The 24,189-nt window shown below is 39.7% G+C and overlaps 1 protein-coding gene across 3 annotated transcripts in view; it reads left to right on the top strand.

Annotated features, from left to right (window-relative positions):
* Positions 1 to 24,189, top strand: part of RABGAP1 (RAB GTPase activating protein 1) — a 165,154-nt gene that overhangs the window by 45,263 nt on the left and 95,702 nt on the right. For 2 of the 3 annotated variants that reach the window (XM_040963469.1, XM_040963470.1), the window contains exons 5-11: positions 2,962 to 3,136; positions 3,570 to 3,724; positions 7,921 to 8,031; positions 8,754 to 8,820; positions 9,795 to 9,897; positions 11,497 to 11,666; positions 23,556 to 23,730. In XM_040963469.1, coding sequence (XP_040819403.1) covers positions 2,962 to 3,136; positions 3,570 to 3,724; positions 7,921 to 8,031; positions 8,754 to 8,820; positions 9,795 to 9,897; positions 11,497 to 11,666; positions 23,556 to 23,730 — 956 coding nt within the window. Of the gene's footprint in view, positions 1 to 2,961; positions 3,137 to 3,569; positions 3,725 to 7,920; positions 8,032 to 8,753; positions 8,821 to 9,794; positions 9,907 to 11,496; positions 11,667 to 23,555; positions 23,731 to 24,189 lie in introns of all 3 variants that reach the window. The other variant, XM_040963468.1, reaches the window with a different exon arrangement.

Here is a 24,189-nt window from a genome sequence, read left to right as displayed (position 1 = left end):
GGCCACAGGCAGGGAGCTGGAAGGGAAGCAGGGTTGGGCCAGCTTATGGTACAGTGGGTTAAGCCATTATTTGCGGTCCCATTATCCAATTTCAGAGCGTTGATTTCAGTCTGGGCTGCTCCACTTGATATCCTAGCTTCCTGCTGTTGCACCTGGGGAGACACCACAGCTGACCTGCCACCCGTGTGGGAAACCACGGTGGAGTCCTGCATCCGGTTTCATCCTCACCCTGATCCGGCTGTTGGACAGTTTGGGAATGAACTTCTTTCCCTCCTCCCTCTATCTCTTCCCCCCCCCCCCCTTCTCTCTGTCATCCTACCTTTAAATAAGTAAATAAATAAATATTTTTTTTCACATTTTATTATTATTGCTATCATTTTACGATACAGTTCCATATTCCCCTATCCCCTCCCTAGTTCCCTCCCCCCCCAGTTCCTTTATATCATCATTAACATATAGTTCTTCATACTCAGTCATATGTTCATCATTGCGGGCATGGACAATGGCAGAGAGTCCAGAATCCTATTGTCAAAATATAATATAAACAGTTTCAATGTAAGTCCATCTTTGTCTGGAAACAGAGATGCCGACCACACTGCATCCTCACATCTGGTTGTTAGTCTCCATTACATAACTACTGTACATTCCCTTAAATGAAAAGTCATGATACAAAATCAACAATAGAAAGAAAAATAGAAATTTACATAGTACATGCTTGCTTCCAAATATTTAGAGGACCCAAACAAGCAAAACAGGAAACAGAAAGAAAAACAAGGAAAACCCTTCATTTTGCTCTCCTGTTGATAAAAATAGTTTACTTCTTCGTGTATTAACACCCTGTTTGTCTATTGATATGTGCAATGTCTGTGACTGTGTAGCTACGTTTATTATGTGGATATAGATATGCAGCTATTACAATTAACTTTTCTGAGTCTTGCAACATGCTTTTTCACTCAGCTGTATATTCTTGAACCTCTTTACAAATTAGTAAGTATATTATGAAAACACAAGAATGGGTGACACATAATTAGCCAGTTTCATATGTCAGACATTTTTAGGGTTTGAAACATTTTTTGGGGGTAAGAAAAATGCTGCTAATAATAGCTAATATTAATACATAGGATGTAGTTACTTAATAAATAGAGATTTAAGAATATATGATTTATATGAAGATTATTTATTTGAAAGGCAGAGTTACACACAAAATGAAAGAAAGACCTTCTATCATCTGGTTCACTCTGAAAATGGCAGCAACACTATATAACTAGGTATTATGACCTCAATCTTTATACACTTTTTCAAATTTTCCTTAGAATCAGTTCTTAGAAGGAATCATTTTTATTGCTTTTGATGTAAATACCAAATGGCCGATCTGAAAATATCCAATGGCAACAGTGTAAGAGTGTTTCTCAATATCTTCTGTAAACATTTGGATCTTTATAGGAATTGTATAATGGTTAATTAAAACCCACCTCTTAAAGACTTAACACATTCTAATGATATATTTATGAGAAGCTTTTTGGGGGGAGGAAACCCAGTGAAATTTGTTTAGTGCCGATTTATTACTGTTTTTAAGTGAATATTCCCTGAAGTTGAACTTTGTTACACTAGAAATATACCAGTTGTTCTGTGATGTACTAAAGAACTAGTCTGACAGGCCTCACATTTTCAAATTTTTCATAAGTGTGCCTTCATGGAAGATTCTCTTTCTAGAAACTCCCTTTGCACACAGGGCTCTTTCGACTTTCCCCAAAGCAGCTCTGCCCATGTAGTGTTAGAGTTGCAAAACCGCTTGGGTCCATGTCATGGCCCCACAGGTTCACATCTCTCTTGAGAAGCTCACGTGCCATGTTGGAATGCATGGCACCAAGCTCCATCTCTTCTCTTGATCTGGCATCCCTAGTACAACCTGGAGGAATGAATTAAGGCCTCGAATGCCTGGGGCCCCGCCACCCTTGTGGGAGACCTGGATGGAGTCCATGGCTCTTAGCTTTAGTCTGACCAATCCCTAGCTGTTGAAAAACGTTTGGGGAGTGAACCAGTAAAAGGAAGATGCCTTTCTCTCTCTGTCTCCCTCTCTGCCTTCTAAATATAAAAAAGTGAATAAACTGGAAAAAAGAGAAGTGCCTTAGCTTCCTTACAGAGACCTCCACAGTTGTGTCCTTAGAGGCCTTGGAGTTTGAAATGTTCTGGTTGCTGTCTGAGTATTTCTTCAGTTAATAGGTTTTGAGTGAATACTGTGTTTTGATTTTCAGTGAGTTTGAGCGTTTGCAGTTTGTTTAATCTTTCCCACCTTATTTGCCATGAATCACAAAAATGTCTGACATAGTATATCACTTTTTTAAGATGATTTATTTATATATTTTAGAAATTAGAATTTTAGAGAGAGCTCTTTTATGTTCTGATTCACTCCCCCATTGACTACAATGGCCAGCAGTGGACCAGGCTGAAGTCAGGTGCCAGAACCTTCACCCATGTGTTATATGGCCGTCTTCTGCTGACCTCCGCAGGCCATTAGCATGGAGCTGGGCACAGATCAACACCTGTTTGAAATGCTGCTGTCACTGGTGGCAGATTGATGCACTGTGCTACAGGGCTGCCTCTGTCTTTAGTTTTTTAAAATCGTAAGACAGAGTAGACCATTTTTTTGGGAATTAATCAGAAGCACTGCCTTAGAGACCTAAAAGTAGTACAATTGATCCTGGCATTAGTTAGGTGTATACTGTATTAAACATTTGTGCTTGTTGATATTATTTTTACCTTTCTGCTCCCTGGAATATGAGCTTGTACAGTTTTTCAGTTATGTAATATGTAACTTAATAACACATATGAGTTGATTAAGGCTTAAGATGAATATGATTACCATAGCAACAGTGGCTGGAGTCTTCAAATGCTAATATGAATATATTGTAAGTTGCTTATAATTCCTGAAATTTCTTTGTATTCTCTTTTTTTGGACAGACTCTTAGATCCTCAGACAAACACTGAAATAGCCAACTACCCCATCTACAAGATCCTCTTCTGCGTCCGCGGGCATGATGGAACTCCTGAAAGTGACTGTTTTGCTTTCACAGAAAGTCATTATAATGCAGAACTCTTCAGAATACATGTCTTCCGGTGTGAAATACAAGAAGCTGTAAGTCTTTGAGAGCCAACTAATAAAGTGCATGTGCAGCAAACCCCTCACTGTTGCAGCTGGTAAAAGAGTGCTGTGAGCCAGTTGGCCGCTTCTTGGTTGTATAGCCATCATGGTTCCAACAGTGACACATTTGCAAGCCATTCTCTTATTTACATCTAAGCTTGTTAGGACTGTTTTTGTTGTAAAAAAGATGTCCAGATTGTTTCTAGCCATTTATTAAATTATTTTTCACTTGGATTTCCTATATGTATAATCATTTATTTTTCTAAAACCTCTTCTCTGATTTTAGTGTTTTTTATTGCAAAGGGCTAGTTAGAGAATTTTCCCAAAGAAATGTGAAAAGAAAAGCTGATTACACCCAAAAAATGGATATGCTTTCCCCCATAACAGTGTTGTATGTCTTACACCACACTGATGTGTCTGGTTGTAGGTCAGCCGGATACTTTACAGTTTTGCCACTGCCTTCCGCCGTTCGGCCAAGCAGACTCCCCTGTCCGCTGCTGCGCCGCAGACTCCCGAGAGCGACATCTTTACCTTCTCTGTGTCTTTAGAGATCAAAGAAGATGACGGTAAAGGTTATTTTAGGTAAGACTTCTAATTTTACTCATTTTACCTTTTTTGGGGGTCAAACTTAGTATCTAGCTGATAGTTGATAAGAAGTATGGCCTGACATGGGCATTTAGTATAACAGTTATATCATTGTTTACTTTAGTAACTTCGGTATCCTGTGCTCAAGTGCCTGCATTCAAAGTCTGCCTCCGTTTCTTTATTTTAAAAAAATATTTATTGGGCCCGGAGCAGTGGCGCAAGTGGTTAAGGTCCTCGCCTAGCACGCCCGGGATCCCATATGGCCGCCGGTTCTATCCCGGCAGCCCCGCTTCCCATACAGCTCCCTGCCTGTGGCCTGGGAAAGCAGTCGAGGATGGCCCAAAGCTTTGGGACCCTGCACCTGCGTGGGAGACCCGGAAGAGGCTCCTGGCTTCGGACCGGCATAGCATCGGCCGTTGTGCTCACTTGGGGAGTGACTCATCGGACGGAAGACCTTCCTCTCTGTCTCTCTTCTCTGTATATCTGCCTTTCCAATAAAAAAATAATAAAAATAAATCTTTAAAAAAAATATATTTATTCATTTTGAAAGTCTGAGTTAGAGATGATCCCTCAGTGCTGTGGCTCCCCAGATGACCACTACGATCAGCACTGGGCCACACCAAGACCAGGAGCTTCATCTCACTCTCCATGTAGTTACTGTGCCCAAATGCTTGGGCCATCCTCTGTCCTTTTCTCAGACCATTAACAGGAGGCAAACTGGAAGTTGAGTAACCAGTACACAAACTGGTGCCCATAGAGGATGCTGGCATTGTAGGCAGCTCTGTTACTCACTGCAGTACACCACTGGCCCCCCACCTTCACCTCTTGAAACAGCTTTCTGCTACAGTTTAGACGGGGAGACGGCAAGTGATGGTCTCAAGTACTTGGATCCCTGGCTCTCTCGATGGAGAAATGTGGGTTGAATTCTTAGCCCTGACTGTGGGCTGGCCTAGCCCAGCTGTTCTGGGTATTTGGGAAGTAAAAAAGTGAATGAAAGATCTTCTGGGTATCTCTTTGCTTACCTTTCAAATGAAATAAAAATAAGAATTTTTTAAAAGGAAGAAATGAGACTGAATTTACATGGGCTAGATTTGTTACTGTGTTTTGCACTTCTGTTGTATATGGTTGTTTGCCTTGTTTTAATCTAAAGGTCATAAGGCTTTTTAAATCATTTTACTGTTTTAGCTAATTTGAGCACTCTGGAAGAGAAGAAATAAGGCTTGTGTCTGCTGCGTAGCTTTCTGTAGCCAGAGCTACAAAAAATGTAGGTTTATTATTAGTGTTAGTACTTTGACTTTTTCCCAAGTTTGTTTACATATCCTATCAGTAATTTCATTACACAACAAGGTGACTGGACTCTAAAATCATCTTTTTTTTTTTTTTTACTTTAAAGATTATGATTGGCAAAATGCCTGATTGTGCAGACAGTATGACAGAATGTTTCTTTGGATCCTAACCATTAGTTAGGTGTAGAACTCTTTCCTCTATGACAGCTTCATAGAACAATAAAATGAAACTATGTCAAAACATAAATGATGTCCACTTTTGTCTGAAAATGCACAGTAACTAGTTCATTTGTTGGGGAAACTGGTATTTGCTGTCTTGAGACTTTGGAATTGTTTCGCCCTCTGGTGGCCAATTTAGTTTCCGTGCTGCCTCAGCTTCGGTGTGAGAACGGAAGTGTGCAGGCTCTAAGCCTTCTTGTTAGATCTAGTCCTCAGAGCAACACTGGGAGGTTATTTTTTTCCTATGGTGTATGTTCCTTCTGTCTCCCTTTATATTTATCTATCTATATCTATTTATCTCCCTATCTATATCTATATAGATAGATAGATATAGGAGATATATATCTCCCTTTCTGTCTTTTTCTCCTTGTGTTTCTCCTGCCCTTCCGTTTCTCCCCTCCTTACAAGATTGAATGTGGTTTTATTATACCATTAATAGCAGTTGGAAGACTTTAGCCCTTCATGTTCCTGAAAAGTATAATTTTTACAGAATTATAATTAAAAACCTATTTTTAAATTTAGGCCTTAGGAAGATGTTTTATTTATGCCTTCCAGAAGCACTTATTTTTTCTTTTTAAGATTTATTTTGCTTGTTTGTAAGGTAATGACAGAGAGATTGTCCGTCCTCTGGTTCACTCACCGAAAGCCTCAGCAGGCAGCAGGCTGAGTTGAGTCAGTCTGGAGCCAGGAGCCTATGAAGTGCACATGGGTCTCCCACACGGATGGCCAGGAGCCTATGAAGTGCGTGTGGGTCTCCCACGTGGGTGGCCAGGAACCTACGAAGTGCATGTGGGTCTCCCACGTGGGTGGCCAGGAGCCTACGAAGTGCGAGTGGGTCTCCCATTCGGGTGGCCAGGCTCAGGTGCTTGTCATCTGCCACTGCCTTTCAAGTACCTTATCACAGAGCTGTCAGAAGTGAAACAGCTGAGACTCAGACCAACATTTGTATACAGTTTGCATGTTGCAGGTGACAGCCTAACTGCCATGTTGCAGTGCTCGCATCAAGCATTTTTATCTTAAGTTATCCCCCAGATAATTTTATGATACAGTGTAATTAATATGTTTATTTTACAGGTAGATAAACCTAGAAAAATTGAGCGTGGACCTGTTTCTTGGCTTACAATAGAAATTACGTGTTCAGTTCCGGGCTTGGAGTCATTCTGTTATGTAATTCTAGTACCATAACATGGTCTGGATTCTCAGTGATGACACCCTGCTTTCTGTTAATGCGCCCCTTCAGATTTGGGGCTGCACAGACAGTTTTGTGTACCCATTTAAGTTGCAGAGAGGTGAGAGAAAATGTCATTACATATACATCATTATACTTCAACACACGCAGAACACATGGAACCATGCATCTGTTAACAGTTAAACTGAGACCCAGTCGTCTCTTATAGGGCGAAAATTGTAAGACACCACAAATGTTTAACAGTTGCTATATATATGTTTTGTTTTAACCTGATCATTACTTACAGACTCCTTTGCAAAGCTTCTTTGATTTTCCAATCTATTATAAATTACCCACAAGTTGTTTGTTCTCTTAGTGCCACTGTGCTTCAAATGAACAGTATTTTTCAACACTGTTTTTTTTACTCTCGGCTTCATCTGACTACCTAGTCTCCACTAATGGTATCACTACATTATGTTATAAAGCTGTGTATACTTGGGCCCGGTGCAATGGCGCAGTGGTTAAGGCCCCCGCCTTGCACGTCTGGGATCCCATATGGGCGCCGGTTCTAATCCCGGCAGCCCCGCTTCCCATCCAGCTCCCTGCCTGTGGCCTGAGAAAGCAGTCGAGGATGGCCCAAAGCCTTGGGACCCTGCACCCGCACGGGAGACCCAGAAGAGGCTCCTGGCTTCGGACCGGCATAGCATCGGCCGTTGCGCTCACTTGGGGAGTGAATCATCGGACGGAAGATCTTCCTCTCTGTCTCTCTCTGTATATCTGCCTTTCCAATAAAAATAAATCTTTTTTCTCTTTTTTAAAAATTTTATTTATTTATTTTTTATTATGTGATACAGTTTTATAGGCACTGGGATTCCCCCCACCTCTCCCACAACCCTCCCCCCATGGTGGATTCCTCCACCTTGCTGCATAACCACAGTTCAAGTTCAGTTGAGATTCCTTCATTGCAAGCATATATCTAGCATAAAGTCCAGCATCTTATTGTCCAGATAAGTTCAGTGGCTTCTTGGGGAGACCTTCTCTGGTCTGAAGGTAGAGCTAACAGGGTAAAGTTCCAGTAAAAATAAATCTTAAAAAAAAAAAAAAGCTGTGCCTACTTGAGATCCCAGTAAAATTTACATACACAAGAGCCCAGCAAAATTTAGATTTGTGTATTGCCATAGACATGTACTTAGCCTTTTAAGAAGAAAGAAGAGAAAATGGTGTGCAGGCGAATGTCACTAATATTTCTAGAAATATTTCATTTGGTAATCAGATTACCTACCACTGCTTAAGCGGCACCTGTTAGGGAGTTGGTTATCATTGACCATATCTTTTATAATGTATGTGGTGGATTACCCACAGTGACAGTGATACCATTTTAAGAAAGTATCTTTTTTTTTTGAACTTTTGAAATCCAGGCAAGGAAGGAGTCAGATTTGTGGTCTTTGTTTTTTTAAAAATGGCCTTAGTGTGTGACAAGCAAATGTTTTGCAAAGTTAATGAATCATGTTGGTCTACAGCGCTGTTCCCAAGGATAAGGACAGACAATGCTTTAAACTACGCCAAGGAATTGATAAGAAGATTGTCATCTATGTGCAACAAACAACCAATAAAGAACTTGCCATTGAAAGGTAAGCATTACCTTTTATTTAGCTTAAATGTAAATGTTGCTTTCTGTTAAGTGGAATAGGCCAGTTCAGTTATGTAGTGACATGTAAACAGAATTTACTTATTTCATTGAAAAAAATAAGTATTGTAATTTTGGCCAAAATTAATTCTTTGAAAATTTTAGTAAGTGTTCTTTTTCTATCAGTAAGACTTTTTTTTTTTCATTCTCTCTCTCTCTCTCTAATTCTTTTTTTATTTTGACAATCTTTACATAGTTAAGTTGGGTAAAAAGGGTCAAGGGCTACAGGAAAGTGGGTAAGAGTATTATTTCCATATTATTTCCTTCATGTATCTGAGGTAAAGGGGGATATTGAGGGAGAAGCCCCTCCCGGTTTCCCACCCACCCCAAGTCCCGCATGTGGGGCATGCTCTGAGATATTCGCTCAAGTGGTTTCAATAGATCACCAGTTATGAATTGCTGCCAATCTCGCCTCTCCAAACACGATGAGGTCGTTGAAAAATCCACTGATTGACATTGTCCATCATAGCGTCTCTATTTGCCCGGTATTTTGTTGCCAGCCTATAGTTGAGGTAGTTGATTAACTTGTTCCATCTTCTATCCTTTCATGGTTAGGGTTCTGAGTCTGGCATTTAGACTTATTTTTTTAATATGACCTAATGTGCCATTTTTCTGTGTGTTATCTTTTTTTCCCAAAAAAAATTTATGTCAGTTTTTATTTTACAGGTGTTTCGGTCTTCTCCTTAGCCCAGGAAAAGATGTGCGAAATAGTGACATGCACTTGTTAGATTTGGTAAGTTTTCCTTTACTGGAGGTTGTATACTGCTGCTACAGGGAAGGTTATTTTATCTCAGCTAAGATTAAAACATACTTACGAAGGTGTAGTTGGAAGCTGTGAAGCCATTTATGAAGATGAAATTTCCTTATTCCCGACTTGGTATTTACAGTGCTGACTTTGATCAAGTGTCTCAACCTTGGATGCTTGACTCTGTGGAGGTGTAATAATTCTTGTTTCCGTGTTAAGTAGGTTTTGTATGATAACTCTTTGTAGAATATTACGTGTTTAGCAGAGAATAGGAGGTATTAGGATTATTGCTATTATATATGGAACTCCTTACATGTATTTGTACTTAAGGTTCATTTGTTTATTTGAAAGGAAGATGTCAAAGGACGAGAGAGAGAGAGAGAGAGAGAGAGAGAGAGAGAGCAAGCTCCCATCTGCTGGTTCACTCCCCAATTGTACACAAAGCAAAGACTGGCCAGAGCAGTCTGGGTCTCCCACAAGGATGTCAGAAACCCAAGTCCTTAGGCTATCATCCACTGAGTTGCAGTCCATTAGCGTGAAGCTGGATCAGAAGTGTGGAGTAGCCAGGACTTGAAATGGCACTCCTATATGGTATGTGGGCGTCCCAAGTTGTAGCTTAGCCAGTGCACCACAACACTGCCCTGTACATATTTATTTTTCGTTCAACACAAATCTTAATTATTCATTTGATAGAAAAATTCAGCATAAAATTTAGGTAGTGAATTTTAAGTGTTGGTGTAACGTGACAGAATGCTTTGTATACAACTTTGCAGGAACATTTATATAAATGATTGACTTGCTTTTGTTCTTAATTGTAATTGTTCATATGCATTCCTAATTTAAAAAGCAAAAATATGTATTTTGTATTTTAATTTTTTTTTCAACTCCTGTTGCTCAGCAAATGATGCAAGCTGTTTTTTATGGACTTTGGTATTAAGATTTGTTTTTATTCTCTTCATCAGGAATCTATGGGCAAAAGTTCTGATGGAAAGTCCTATGTTATTACTGGGAGCTGGAATCCAAAATCCCCACATTTTCAAGCTATAAATGAAGAAACACCTAAAGGTGATACAGGTTGCTGAGATGAACAAAAATTTTATTGTTATTCATTTATATTTTAATAATTTTTTAATTAAGATTCTCCCCTTCCTATTCCCTTCCCTCCCCATGGTCTGAAAAGTAGAGTGAGAGTGTGAGGGACAGAGGAAAGAGGACTTCCCAGTGGCCACAGCAGCTAGGACTGGGCTGGGCTGAAACCAGGAGTCCACAACTGCATCAGGGCCTGCCACTTGTGCAGCAGGGGCCTAGGTGCTTGAACCACTGTTTACTGCTTTCTCGAGAGCATTAGTGGAAATCTGGGTTTGAAACAGATCAGACAGGACTCAAATTGACACTCCAATATGGTATGGGATTCTGCTGTGGCAGGTAATACCGGAATGCCAGCTCTTAAACAGAAATGTGGTCACAAGGAAATCCAAACTAAAGACCATCTGCTTGACTTGCATCCAGTGTTTTCCTAAACTTGATGATAACGAAGAATTTTGCCAGTTTTTGAGTTGATTATGGAATTTGCCGTATAAACAAAATACCGTTCTGTTTATTTGCTTTTTTTCCTCTGTCTTGATTTTTCCTTTCTGTTTCTGCTGATATATGTATGTATTTATTTATTTATGTACTTCTGAATTTTTTTAGAGCTAGTCCATGCACATAGGATTGAAAATTCAAAATAATTTATAGGAAAAGTCAGTCTACCATACTTCCCCAGGTCCTTCTTGATGAGACTTGGTGTAACAAGATTTCTTTTTTTTTTTAAAGATTTATTTTTTTATTTTTATTTTCATTGGAAAGGCGGATATATAGAGAGAGACAGAAAGGAAGATCTTCTGTCTGATTATTCACTCCCCAAGTGAGCACAATGGCCAATGCTATGCTGGTCCGAAGCCAGGAGCCTCTTCTGGGTCTCCCCAGCGGGTGCAGGGTCCCAAGGCTTTGGGCCGTCCTTGACTGCTTTCCCAGGCCATAAACAGGGAGCTGGATGGGAAGTAGGGCTGCCGGGATTAGGACCGGCGTCCATATGGGATCCAGGGGCGTTCAAGGCGAGGACTTTAGCCACTGCGCCACCGCGCTGGGCCCTAACAAGATTTCTTGTGTAGCTTTACAGATACACTATATGTAAACTTTTTTCAAGGCATTTTGTATTCTTGAATGATGTATAATCTGCAGAATATTCCATCCAGAAAAGGTTATGGTTTTTGCTTGAATGCCTATATTAAACATGTTTTCCCTTGTTACTTACGAGAACTAGATAAGGTTCAGACTGTTGAAACGTATAGCGTACTGTTTTTGATCACGTTTAAAAGTTGAGAATTCCCACTGCTTCTGAGGGAGCCTTGAAAAACACATATGCTACTCCAGCAAAGCAGTTTGACAGTATATTTATTAGTTTAAAATATGTACTGTTGTCACTTACTGCTTCTGGTGTCTACGCAAGAATTCTGAAAAGAAGAAAGTATTTTAAACATACTAATTTTTCTGCTTATTTTTGAATTGATTGATGATTTATCCTACAGTATCTTAATGATAGTAGAAGTCATTACTTTTATGTTAATTGTATGAGCAAATATATTTCCACATTTTTTATTTGCTTCTTCCTCCTCTCTCTAGATAAAGTGCTGTTTATGACCACAGCTGTTGATTTGGTAATTACAGAAGTACAGGAGCCGGTTCGATTTCTCTTAGAGACAAAAGTTCGTGTTTGCTCACCCAATGAAAGATTATTCTGGCCCTTCAGCAAGCGTAGTACTACTGAAAACTTCTTTCTCAAACTAAAACAGGTATTCCATTTTTCTGTAAATACAAATGGGGGATAAGAAAGGAGAAACCATTTCTGAGAGTCGATTTATCACTAAATTATCAGCTAAATCTTTAAATTTTGCATATGTGTATTTCAATCCAATAACAATCATACATTTCAATGTATTAGAATTATCTTTTTGTATTTACCCACTTGTTTATAACTTTTATTGTACTTTTTAAAATATTCAAGTTCCTGTTGAATCATTCACCTTCTGTCTTTAGAACTTCTTTTAGCAGTCTTTTAAGGCAGATCTGTAAAGACATATTCTCTTATTGTATTTTTCTGAAAATACCTTCATTTTACTTTCCTTCGTAGATGCACCATTTTATGTTGACTGGAATTTATTGAAGTACTTTAAACATGCCAAAAACTTTTGTCTCCATTCTTTGTTGTTATGTAGTATGTCATTTTTCTATGCCTGCTTTTCTGATTACTTCATATTTATTTGAGAGGTAGAGAGAAAAAGAGACAAAGAAATAATTTTTCTGCTGCTTCACTCACCGGATCCCTCCGACACAGTGAGGGCTCAGCTGATCTGACACTGGGAGTCTGGAACACGGTTTAGATCTTCCATGTGGTGGCAAGACCCCACGTGTTTTAGCTATCCCCATTAGTAGAAACATGGAATTAGATGGAGGATCAAGACTTGAATCCAGCTACCTCAATATAGGATGTGGGTGTCTTAACTTAGACCAAATGTTGACCCCGATTATTTCTTTAACCTTTGGTTTTCTTGATCTTTCATGCATCTGTGTGTTTTTTCCTTTTATCCTCTTGAGGTTTTTGACTCTAAATTTATGTTCACTTTTGATCAAGTTTTGGGGAAATTAGATCATTATTTTGTCAGCTTTCTTTCCTGTCTATCTCTCTTTTCTCTACACCCTCCTTAAAAAAAAAAAGTAACAAGAAATAGAGATTTATTTATTTGAAAAACAGAAGAAGAGACTGCTTCACTACCCAAAATGGCTGCAGCAGCCAGCATACAGCTTGAATAAACTCAAGCGCCGGGGACTTCATCCAGATCACCCATGCGTGCAGTGCTGAAGGATTTGTCATCTTCCAGTGCTTTACCAGCACGTTAGGGAGTCGAACAGTAGAGCAGCTGGTTCTTGGACTGTGTCCCAGATGGGTCCTGGCCTTGTAGGCAGTGGCTCCACTTGCTGTACTACAGTGCTGGTTCCAGTTACGCGTGTTTTGGACATTTGTTCATGTTCCATAGGTCTCTGAGGCCCCAGTTTTCTTTAAAAATATGTTTTCTGTAGATGGATTTTTTTTAAAAATTTCATTTTCCATGATGCAATTATTTAGGCTCAGATATGTCCCCTTCCACCCTGCGTATTTCCCCTCACCCCACTGTGATCACCGTTAGCAACAGTCACAAGACCGTCATTCTGTTATATAAGTGTATTTTTCCTTTTGGGATTGACTTATTTTACTGAACTTAATTGTCTCTAGTTGGTACAATTTATTGCAAATGGTAGAATTTCATTATTCCATAGAGTAGATGTACCATAGTTTCTTTATCCATTCCTCTTTCGATGGGCATCTGGGTTGTTTCCATATCTTCACTATTGTAGATTGTGCTGCTGTAAATATAGGATTGCAGGTCACTTTCTCCTATGCAGATTTCATTTCCTTTGGATATGTTCCCAGAAGTAGGATAGCTGGGTCATGTGGCAGACCAATTTTCAGTTGTCTGAGCACTCTCCAGACTGATTTCCATTGTGGTTGTACTAGCCTGCACTCCCACCAGCAGTGAAGTAGAGTACCTTTCTCCCCATATCCACACCAGCAGGTGTGTTAGAGCTCTGAATGTAGGCCAGTCTCCTTGGAGTTAGGTGGAAAGTCATTGTGGTTTTTATTTGTTTCCCTGATAGCTAGGGTAGCTGAGCATTTTTTCATATGTCTATTTGAATTTATTCTTTCATAAATGTCTGTTCATTTCCTCCATCCATTTCCTCATAGGGTTGTTTGTTTTGCCGTGGTCGAGATTCTGAAGCTCTTTTGTAAATCCTCGCTATCAGTCCCCTGTCCGTTGTGATGTGTGCATAGATTTGCCTCCATTCTGTTGCTTGCTTCTTCACTTTGTTGATCATTTCCTTTGCTGGACAGAAGCTTCTTAGTTTGATATAGTCATATTTGTTTATTTTGTCCTTCACTACTTGTTATTTTTGTCTTTTCTAAGAAGTCTTTGTAAATCCCATATGTTGGAGAGTGCTTCCTATATTTTCCTGTAACAATTGGATGGTTTCTGGGTGCAGATTTAGGTCCTTGATCCACTGAAAGCTGATTTTTGTGTAAGGTGACAGGTGAGGGGTCTTGCTTTTTACCTCTGCAGGATGTTATCCAGTTGTCCCAACAACATTTGTTAGAGACCAGATTTTTCTCCTGAATTATTTTCGTATCTTGTCGAAGGTAAGTTGGCTGTACAGGTGTGGGCTTGCTTCTGGGGTTTCCATTATGTTCCACTGATCTTTTCCGGTTCTAGCAGTGCCTGGGACTAGGGAGACACCAGCGGCACTTTTCATCTGGACCGCAGGGTTGTCAGTGGTGCCAGTTGCATAGCTTTTCTTTTTTTCTTTCTTCTTGCTGGAACCTACTGGCAATTAGGTCTGGGACAAACTGGACTTACTTTGGATGGAGGCTGCAGTCAGCCAAGTCGGTATTGTTTTCCCAGTTGAACCAGTAGAGTATGTTGAGCCGAAAGTGAGCTCTCCCCGACTTAGCACATGTGCAGCCCACTGTGGTCCCTCCCCTTCTTTAGCCAAGCTGAGCCTACCCGAAGCCAGGAGCCAGGAGCTTCTTCTGGGTCTTCCACACAGGGGCAGGGTCCCAAAGCCTTGGACCATCCTTGACTTCTTTTCCCAGGCCATAAATAGGAAGCTGGATGGGAAGCAGGGCCACTGGGATTAGAACTGGTGCCCATATAGGTTCCTGGTGTATGCAAGGTGAGGACTTAAGCTGCACTATGCCACCGCCTCCAGCTACTCTCCCTCTGATCCAGCTACTCTCCCTCTGATCCAGCTCCCTGATAATGCCCTGGGACAAGCAGCGTAAGATAGCCCCTGCCACCCATTAGGAGATGAAGACAAACCTCCTGACTTTGTCTTTGATCAGGGGCCCTGGTCACGGTGACCAGGCAGGCAGTGCATCAGTCACGTTTCCCTCTCTCAGTGTCTGTAAATGTACCTTTAAAATAAATAAAAATAAATCTTCAAAAGAATTTTTTGTTTCTAGAGCACACATGCAGCCTTTTTAAAGTTTGTTTTCTCCTGAGATTTCCTGTTTGTTCTTTTATGGGCATATTTTCTTTGACATCCTTGATTACCATCATAAATAGCTACTTTAGAAATCCTTAACTGGATTTTTATGTATGATGAATCATATTTTCCTATCTCTTTGTCTGTCTTATAGTTTTGGATCATATCCCAAACATTTGGTATATCATAGAGAGTTTGAATTTTGTGAAGTTCTTTGTGAAAAGTATTTTTTTCTTCACACTGATAATTATTGGTTAAAATTAGACGTATATACTGTCTTTCCTCTGGTGTCCAACTGTTGCAGTACCTATTCTGTTCTTTTAGCGATTCTTGCACCCCAGTAGCCCTGCCTCATTCTGCACTGTTGTTTACATTCTGTTGCAGCCCAAATCCGTGGAAGACCAGTGAGCTAAATTGCTGATGTGAGTCCTCATCTTACATCACTCATCAACAGCACTTGATTCGGGGGTGATTCTCTGCATAAATACGCTACCCTACCCACCGTCACTGAATTTTAAAATATTTCAGACTTAACGTGTCTGAAAGTCTACATCATTCCCAGTGCCAAAATGCTCTCCCTTACCTGATCTTACTATTTTCATTCACAGACATGTTCTACTAATTTCCCAGGATAAGAATTTTATTTATTCATTTGTCACACTCCATATCAATCTGATAGGAAATCTGGTTACTTTTTCTTTTTAGATTTTGTATTAGAAGTACAGAGGTTGTTCTTCTGTCTGTTAGTTCATTCCCAAAGAGCCACAATAGTTGGGGCAAAGCTAGGCTTGAGATCAGGAGCCTGCAACTACATCCAGTTTGGCTACGTAGGGGCAGAGGTCCAGACACTTGCACTGTGTTCCACTGCTTTCTCCCACAGATTAACAGGGAGCAGTGTACAAGCAGTGTAGCTTAAGATTGGAACTGGTGCTCAAGCTCTGGCTCCAGTTAAGTCATGTAGAGTATGATTGCTTCTTACCACTAGATTGTGTTATGATTCCTCTAGAACAATATTCCTCACCTAGATTTTTGCAGTAGCCTTTTTTTTAAAAAAAGATTTATTTTTATTATTTTTTATTGGAAAGGCAGATATACAGAGAGGAGAGACAGAGAGGAAGATCTTCCGTCCGATGATTCACTCCCCAAGTGAGCGCAGCGGTCGATGCTATGCCGATCTGAAGCCAGGAGCCTCTGCAGGGTCTCCCACGCGGGTGCAGGGTCCCAAAGCCTTGGGCTGTCCTCGACTGCTTTCCCGGGCCACAGGCAGGGAGCCGGAAGGGAAGCAGGGCTGCTGGGATAGAACCGGCGCCCATATGGGATCCTGGGTGTGCAAGGCGAGGACCTTAACCACTTGTGCCACCGCGCCGGGCCCTGCAGTAGCCATTTTACTCTCATTGTTTGTGTAATCCCTGTTATGGTCTCATGTCAGTGTAACAATAACTTTAGATCACTTTATTTTTTGCCTTCAGATCCCTGTAATTCTGTTTTCTTCAGTAAAATTCGTAAGTCTTATAGTAGCTTATAGAACCTGTCTTCCCTGGGACTTACCACTGCATAAAGTAATTTCCTCCTTGCTCCCTTCTTGGTTGCTTACTGTGATCTATCCACACTCGTAAAGGACTTTGCTATTTTCAGTTCCTTAGCCCTGGAATACTCCTCCCCACTTGTAATAGAAAGATCCCACTTATAATACTGAACGTCTCATCCAGCTGGTCACCCACTTCTTTGTTTTTCAGCAATTCATCCTAATTGCCCTATTTAATATTATTAAATATTATTACATATGTAATTGGTTGTTACAGCATTACATATTATTAATGATTTGGTACTGCTAGTTCCTTCCATGCTCAAATGATATGTAATGTTTTTAGCCAGGATTTCATCTTTTGATAATATATTACATACCATGTAATACATTTTTAAAATTTTGTTTGTTTTTTTATATTATAATCCCCTGATAAGGCAGGAGTGCAAATTTTTTTTTAAGTTTTAATATTGTTTACATAGTTATGAGGGATATGTGTCCTCATGGGACTCTGATTAGGGTTGGGATGTTCAGGTACTAAGAAAAGTGGGTGGGACAGATGTTTTAGTCTTTTTTGTTTCTCCTGTGTCCACAGGGGAGGAGGGAGAGAGGGCTGCTCCTTGCCTTCAGACTACACGAGCACCTAGAGATGGGAGATGGTCCTTTGATGACATCCGTGTGGGGAGGAGTGTTCCAATGGTGTTACTTGAGTGGTTTCCATAGCCCTGAGCTGTTGTGGGTTTCATTGTTCCAGGGTTGAGATATCTGCTTAAGGTCTGCTGGTTAACAAAGTCCACTTTAGTGCATCCACAAAATTTGACCACGAAAATTGTTCAAGCTCTTGTGCTTTGTATCCTCTGAGTAGGCAGTTGATGTCCCCTGATGGCCCAGATGAACTGTCCATCATTTCCCCTTTGTGCATCTGGACATGATGTCCATTGCACAGGCATCAAGAACTGAGAAGGCGCAATCCTGATACATACACTCCAAGGCTGTACTGCACATCCTATGATTCTTTCTCCCTGTGGCCGGGGTCTGAGTCCAGCCGTCCAGTCTGGGGGTCTCCCAAGAAACCTTGCCTGGAGTGACTTCAGACTTGACTCTTGACGTGGGCCAGTCAGTGCAGGGTAAGGTGTGGCCCAGTTTTTTAAATGTGGCAGGAGTAGAGAATTAATGTATTTTCATCATGTAAAACTTAGAGTCAGCCAGCATGAGTAACTCTTTCCCGGAAGAGTTTTATGACTTTGAGCAAGTTCCTTCAAGTTTAAGCCTCAATTTGGCAGCAGTAAGAAGCTCTCCGTCCTGGTGTTATTGTGACACTAAATGGGAAACTATGGCATGCTTAAAATAGGTGCCAGATACAAAGTAAGCTCTGTTACTGAGGGGGCTGTGGAGCCTCAGCCACGGAGCACTGATTGGCGAGACAAGAACGGGGATAGAGGTTGCGCCTCAGAGGCAGGATGCTTCAGAAAAATTTAAGAATACAAATTAGTCCTCAGATATTTTTACAGAAAAGGATTACAAATAGAAATTGTGTTTTTTATATGAAGCATATGCTCTGAGTTGTCAGTTTCGCCTCTTTGGTCATCATAAATCACATTCTCCTAATCCTGCATTTCCCTTTAGATTCTGAACTGGATTCCAAAACTGCTGCAATTATGAGTATTACCTTTATGATTGAATTGAGAAAAAATTAATCTCTTCATGAAAATAGTTATTTTAATTCTATGCAAGATTCTTAAATAGTATAATATGGTTTATTTTCCTAACACTTAATTTTTATCAGCTAAGTATTACTTGACAGGGAAAATTAGTGAAAAGCGCAAGTGATACAGGTCATTTAACCTAAAGCAGTTTGTTCAGATGTCAAATAAAACTCTAAGCTGAGTTGTTAGTGGTTGCTTACTAAAAGCAAGAAATGTGTGCCTGCAAGCGGGAAGGTAGGAAATCTCTGTAACCTCTGAATTTCTCTCCTTTTTTGGGTAAGTGTATGTGGTTTGAGCAGAAGGTTTAGAAGTGAGAAAGGAGAGCTAGAAGAACTAAAGCACTTAAAATATTATTAAATTCATCCCTTGTAATTTAGCAAAATTTAACTGTTATTAAAATAATTATGTATTAAAAAGTTGTAATAGGTGGCTCTAGTTAAATTGCTATTTTGACCATTACCCCATTAGCCACTTTTCCTCCCATCTTCCTTGTTTTCTAAAATGAGGATACGTAGTTGTCTTATGGATTAAGAAACTGAGACCCTGACATGCAAAATAATGGCTTTTATTGGATGGTATTTGAGCAAGACATATATCAGAGTCTCCTATCCATTTTTGCCAAGGCACTTTCCATAGAAACTTGGCTACTTTGGCTTTTGTTTCTAAAGAATATTTTTAGGATTTAGTTTAATTAATTAAGCCTAATTTAATAGTTTAACCCTTTTCAGCGTTCATCAGACCACAAGAGAGCCAGTGGTAGAGAGCAAAGTTTAGAAATAAACAACATGTAGTGTTTCTAGTGTTTGTTGTCAGCGTGGGAAAACAGTTATTGAAATGTATTTTTTTTAAGTAAGCACTTAAAATTGATTCTTTTTCCTTGCACTAAAATTATCTGGTGACTCAGTGACTTTATTTTAGCTTGGAATCCTTCCCATCTGTGGGATTGTTAAATTAATATAGCATCATATTAGAGAAGAAACTTTAGAAATTAGTAGGGAAAAATGATCCTTTCCTTGGACTTAAATTTTTGTGTATCACCATCTAAAGACTAGATTTTCTAGTAACTTGAAGTGAATAGAAGACCAATGAAGAATTGTTGGAACTGTGTTTTTAATGAAATTTTTATTGCCAAAGGAAATATGAAGGACTTAGAATGCTAATAAAATATTATAAATGAAGATGATATCAAAAATATGGCAAAAGTTATGCAGACAAATAATTGGTATAATCATATCTGGTTAATATATAGCAGTGTTGTATATTATTCTCATTTACTTGGTGTGTGTATTTATACACATGGAGGACTAAACTATACCTCTCAGAAGAGTATCAAAATACTTTCTGCATCAGAGCACCAGGTTCACATTAGTGTGTTTCACTGTTTATGCTTTACAGATTTATTTATTCATGTGAAAGCAGAGTTAAAGAAGGGGAGAGAGAGAGAGACAAAGGTCTTCCATTTTCTTTTTCACTTCCCAAAACCTGCAGCAGCTGGTGCTGAGCTAAGCTGAAGTCAGGTCTTAGGAACTCAGTTCAGGTCTCCCATGTGGGTAGCAAGACCAACTGCTTGAGACGTCACCTGCTATGTTTATGAGAATATTTATTAGCAACAAGCTGGGACTCGGCCCCAAACACTAGGATATAGCATGTACATGTCCCACATACCATCGTTCTGACTGTGCCAAGCACTCCTCCCATGTTCCCTTGTTTCTGATGGGTACTGTAATCATTTATGTAAGGTGGTAATAGTTGGCTCTTCCTTTGTAAAAATAAGGTTTCTCTTTGCATTGAACAAATGTTTAAGGTGGGGACCTGTATGCTGGCTCAATTGGCTAAATCCTTACCTTGTAAGCACTGGCATCCCACATGGGTGCCGGCTGCTTATCCATTTGTGACCCAGCTGCTCCACTTCCAATCCAGCTCCCTGTAAGTGGTCCAGGAAAGCAGCAGAGGATGGCCCAAAACCTTGGGACTGTGTTTGCACGTGGGAAACCCAGAAAGAACTCCTGGCTCCTGACTTTGGATGAACACTGCAGCCATTTGGGGAGTGAACCAGCAGATGGAAGATATTTCTCTGTGTCTCCCCCTCTCTCTGTAAATCTGATCTGACTTTCCAATAAAAATAAACAGATCTTTTAAAAAAATCTTTAGGTGATACTTGTGCAACTTCCAGGTAAATTCTTGTTTATCTCTGGAGGAGACATGCATAAATATAATATTTCTTTCATCTCTACTGAACAATTATCACATATTGGGTCTCTTAATTTTCTATTTGAGATATAACAGCAAAGCAGCTCTGATGTCTTTCCTTCACAATTTCTCAGGTAATAGGTGTATTTTTACTTGAGATTCCAGTATCCTAGCATTTAACTTATTTTCTTTATTAATAACTTAACTTTTTCACTCAAAGGAAGCACTTTGTGGCTTCTCTGTGAATTACTAGTGTCAGCACTCTAATGCTGTGGAACAATTAAATGAGTGAAGAAAGTATTGCACCAGTTCTGCAGTCCTGTGGGTGATGGATATAGTGACTGACCGCTGCCGAGGGACTTGCAGACACAGCTCATGGAGTTTGGATACTCTGAGCAAAGGGAGAAGATTGACAGCAAGTCTTTGCCGAGCTGCGTGGCGGGAGAGCATTCGTTCAGAAGGGCATGTGCTTTAAAACTTACTGATTTCTGGGCTTTTTCCTTTATTACGCTTGGATTATGATTGATGGTAGGTAGCTGAAGTTACGTAAAGGGAAACTGAAGACGGGGAAAAATGACAGATTCTCTTCCTGAAAAGCTTTCATTGATTATTATCGGAATCACTTGAGTTGATTCCTATATTATTTCGATACTGGCTTAACAGAGTTTGCTTTTGGAAATTTTGCCACTTCTCTTTTGGAAAAGATAGTAAGAAATTCCTGCATATTTCCAGCTCCCTTTTAAAATAGCGATTCACATGTTTTGTTCCTTACTTTTTAAGAGGCCATCCCACATTAGTACAGAGACTCACTCATTCTTGCTGAGCTTGTCCAACAAGGTCTTTGCGTGGAATCGGTACTTTCTTGAGGGACAAGTGGTACTTTTCATTCATTTGCTCTTCCAAATACTACTGTATGGTGGACCTCTGTGCATGTATGGCTTTGATTGTATGAAAGTGCGTTTCCTGTTAGTGGAGTCAGAGACACAGAAAATGAATACAAATAAAAGCAAGTTTAAATCCTGTTCCTCTGAGAGTCTGGTTTTTTTAAAGCTAAAAATCATAGCTTTACAAATTTAAACTTTATCAAAGACGTTAATTCATTTAATTATTTAATGAAGGAACTAGAGAAAATGTAATATTTAAGGAAATGGGTTTTTTATCATTTATTTTTCTCAAAATACAATAGAAGGAGACTGCTGGGTTATAAATAGAACCAGTTATTGTCCTCTAGGTAACCTGTGGGTTATCTTTTCTGTTGGACAGAAATGATTTGCGTATCTCCTGAACCCAGATCTACAGGTTAATATGTAACTTCACAGAGTCTTGGGTGCTTTACTAATAGTAAGTAACTGAGGAAAATCTGGCATATTATAGTAGGAAATTAAATAATCCTCAGATGGCCATATTAAAGCACATTGTCACAGTGAGCCTGTGAGTTCACCATCTGGCCAGAAAGTTGGATACTTGCTTTTGTAAAGTCTTATTTTAACAGATGCACGCACTCACTACTTTTGGACTACACTGGCCAAAGCGGTAGTTGTGACAGTGTGTGCTAACCCACATCACCTAAAATATTTACTCTTGGGCCTTTTCCAGAAGTGTTTATGGACTCTTACATGAAACAGTGCTACTGAAAGGTCATGTTTGGCCTTTCTGCCATGATTGTCATATATATATATTCATACATGTGTGTGTAAATATATATATTTTTTTTTCAAAAAGAACTGGGGAACATTACAGTGCCAAAATCCGCCATTATATCTCAATGAATGATCCTCTTATTTGCCCCTTCTCCTTCTCAGTGTTCCTGCCTTAATGTGTTTCCCTTTGGTGTGGCTACCTTTCTGGTTTTCTCTGGACCTTTTCCTACTGAATTCTCTTTTCTTTGTGCTCTATATTCACTCCACTTTTTTTTTTCCCCATTCTTTTTAAACTGGTTGTCATATGAAATGTTAATGTACTTTAGTTTTTATTTTATTGGTAAGGTTTTATATTTCTTGCTCTTAGTTTTTAGTTTAGGCCAGTTTAAGGCACCATGGGTATGCATCCAAATAAACCAGCATTACGAAGTAACTGTACTTACCAAATTTTGTAGTTTTTATTAATATTTTCTATGCTATTTACCTTTCTTCTTCCACATTGCAGCCCTACCTTCTGCCCTAATTTGTGGCTTTCAGTTGAAGAGAAAGTACCCTACAGTGTTTTTGTTGTTTTTTAAATTAATTTGACAAGAACACACATTCTCATTTGCTGATATAATCTCTACATGTCCAAAGCTGGGAGACAAGAGCTCCATCTGAGTCTCCATATGGATGGCAGGAACTCAATGTCTGGAGCCATTACCTGTTGCCTCCCAGGGTGTGCTTAAGCAGGATACCGGAACCAGGAGTGCAGCCTGGACTAAAATCCAGGCATGTCCAGGGAGATGGGCTTCCAAGCTGTGGTTTAACTGCTAGGTCCAATTTCTGCCATTGCCTATACACTTTCCTTTTTCATAAATATTTTTATGTGCAAGGCGGATTTTTACAGAGAGAGGAGGTGGAAATATTTTCTATCTGCTGGTTGACTCCCCAAATGACCCAAATGCCTAGTGTGGAGCAGAACTGAGCCAATCCAAAGCAGGAGCTTGGAACATCTTTTCAGGTCTCCCACATGGATGCCAGGGCCCAAGGACCTGAGTCTTCCTCCCCTGCCTTCCAGGACACAAGCAGGGAGCTAGATTGAAAATAGAGTAATTGGAACACAAGTTGTTGCCCAAATGGGATGCCTGTGCCACAGGCAGAGGATGTAACCTGCATGCCATTGCACTGTACTCCCTACACGATTTTAAAGAAGCAAAAAAAGGAGGGGAGGGAAACACAGGAGTAAGAAATTTTAGTTCTAAGCTTTCGGTTTTAGAAACACTTTATAGTTGTATGAATGGAACCATAAGGACACTTAAAGCATTCTGGTAATTGAATATTGGATGGTGCTGTTTGAGGACAAATAAAATTTCAAAACTGGAGGTCCTACTCAGCAAAACAGTTTTTCTAAAGATTTTAAAAGCCAGACGTGTTGTTTTCTCTTTAGAAAAGGTTGCATTTAGTCTAGAAAGGCAAGTAGCATTTATTCTCATATTTGTATATCATAAACAGTGCTTTATGAAAAGCATTTTTACTGTATACTGTTATTTTTTCATTCTCAAGATAAAGCAAAAGGAGAGAAAGAGTAACACTGACACCTTATATGAAGTTGTGTGTTTGGAAAGTGAATCTGAGAGAGAGAGGAGGAAAACTACAGCCAGTCCTTCCGTTCGCCTGCCACAGTCTGGATCCCAGAGTTCAATGATTCCTTCTCCTCCAGAAGATGACGAAGAGGAAGGTAAATGCTGGGGAGAGCGTAGTTTTTGTTACGGAATGGAGGACAGTGAAATCTCAGGATGTTATCAGGGGATTGATCCTGGGATGTGGCATTTGAAATATACTCAGTATTTCTGAGAGGTTACTGTATGCAAGGAATTGTGAGGCAATAAAAATGATGAAAACACTGGGTTTTAACAAGGTTAATAGTTAATGTGTGTTTTTGTTGTTTTTAAGTAAGTCAATTTAGTGCCTGCTTGGAGTGTTAGCACGTTGTTAGTGCAATTTTATTAGATGTCAGCTGTCTCATTTTCAGGGGTTCAGTGTCTGATTCCAAAACCAGCTTTGGGTGAGAATACTTAGGAAAGTTCACAGGTATAAAAGAAGAGTTCATTTTGCTGCAAATTTTGAAATCCATTCATACAAAGGTTTTTCAAAAAACTCAATGGATCTGTGAAACATTATGTGTAAATCTCGTAAT

The sequence above is a fragment of the Ochotona curzoniae genome, unplaced genomic scaffold (assembly GCF_017591425.1).
Source record: "Ochotona curzoniae isolate NIBS_2020 unplaced genomic scaffold, NIBS_Ocur_1.0 scaffold_3208, whole genome shotgun sequence".
NCBI classification, from domain to species: domain Eukaryota; kingdom Metazoa; phylum Chordata; class Mammalia; order Lagomorpha; family Ochotonidae; genus Ochotona; species Ochotona curzoniae.
This window is presented reverse-complemented; position numbering and strand designations above follow the sequence as displayed.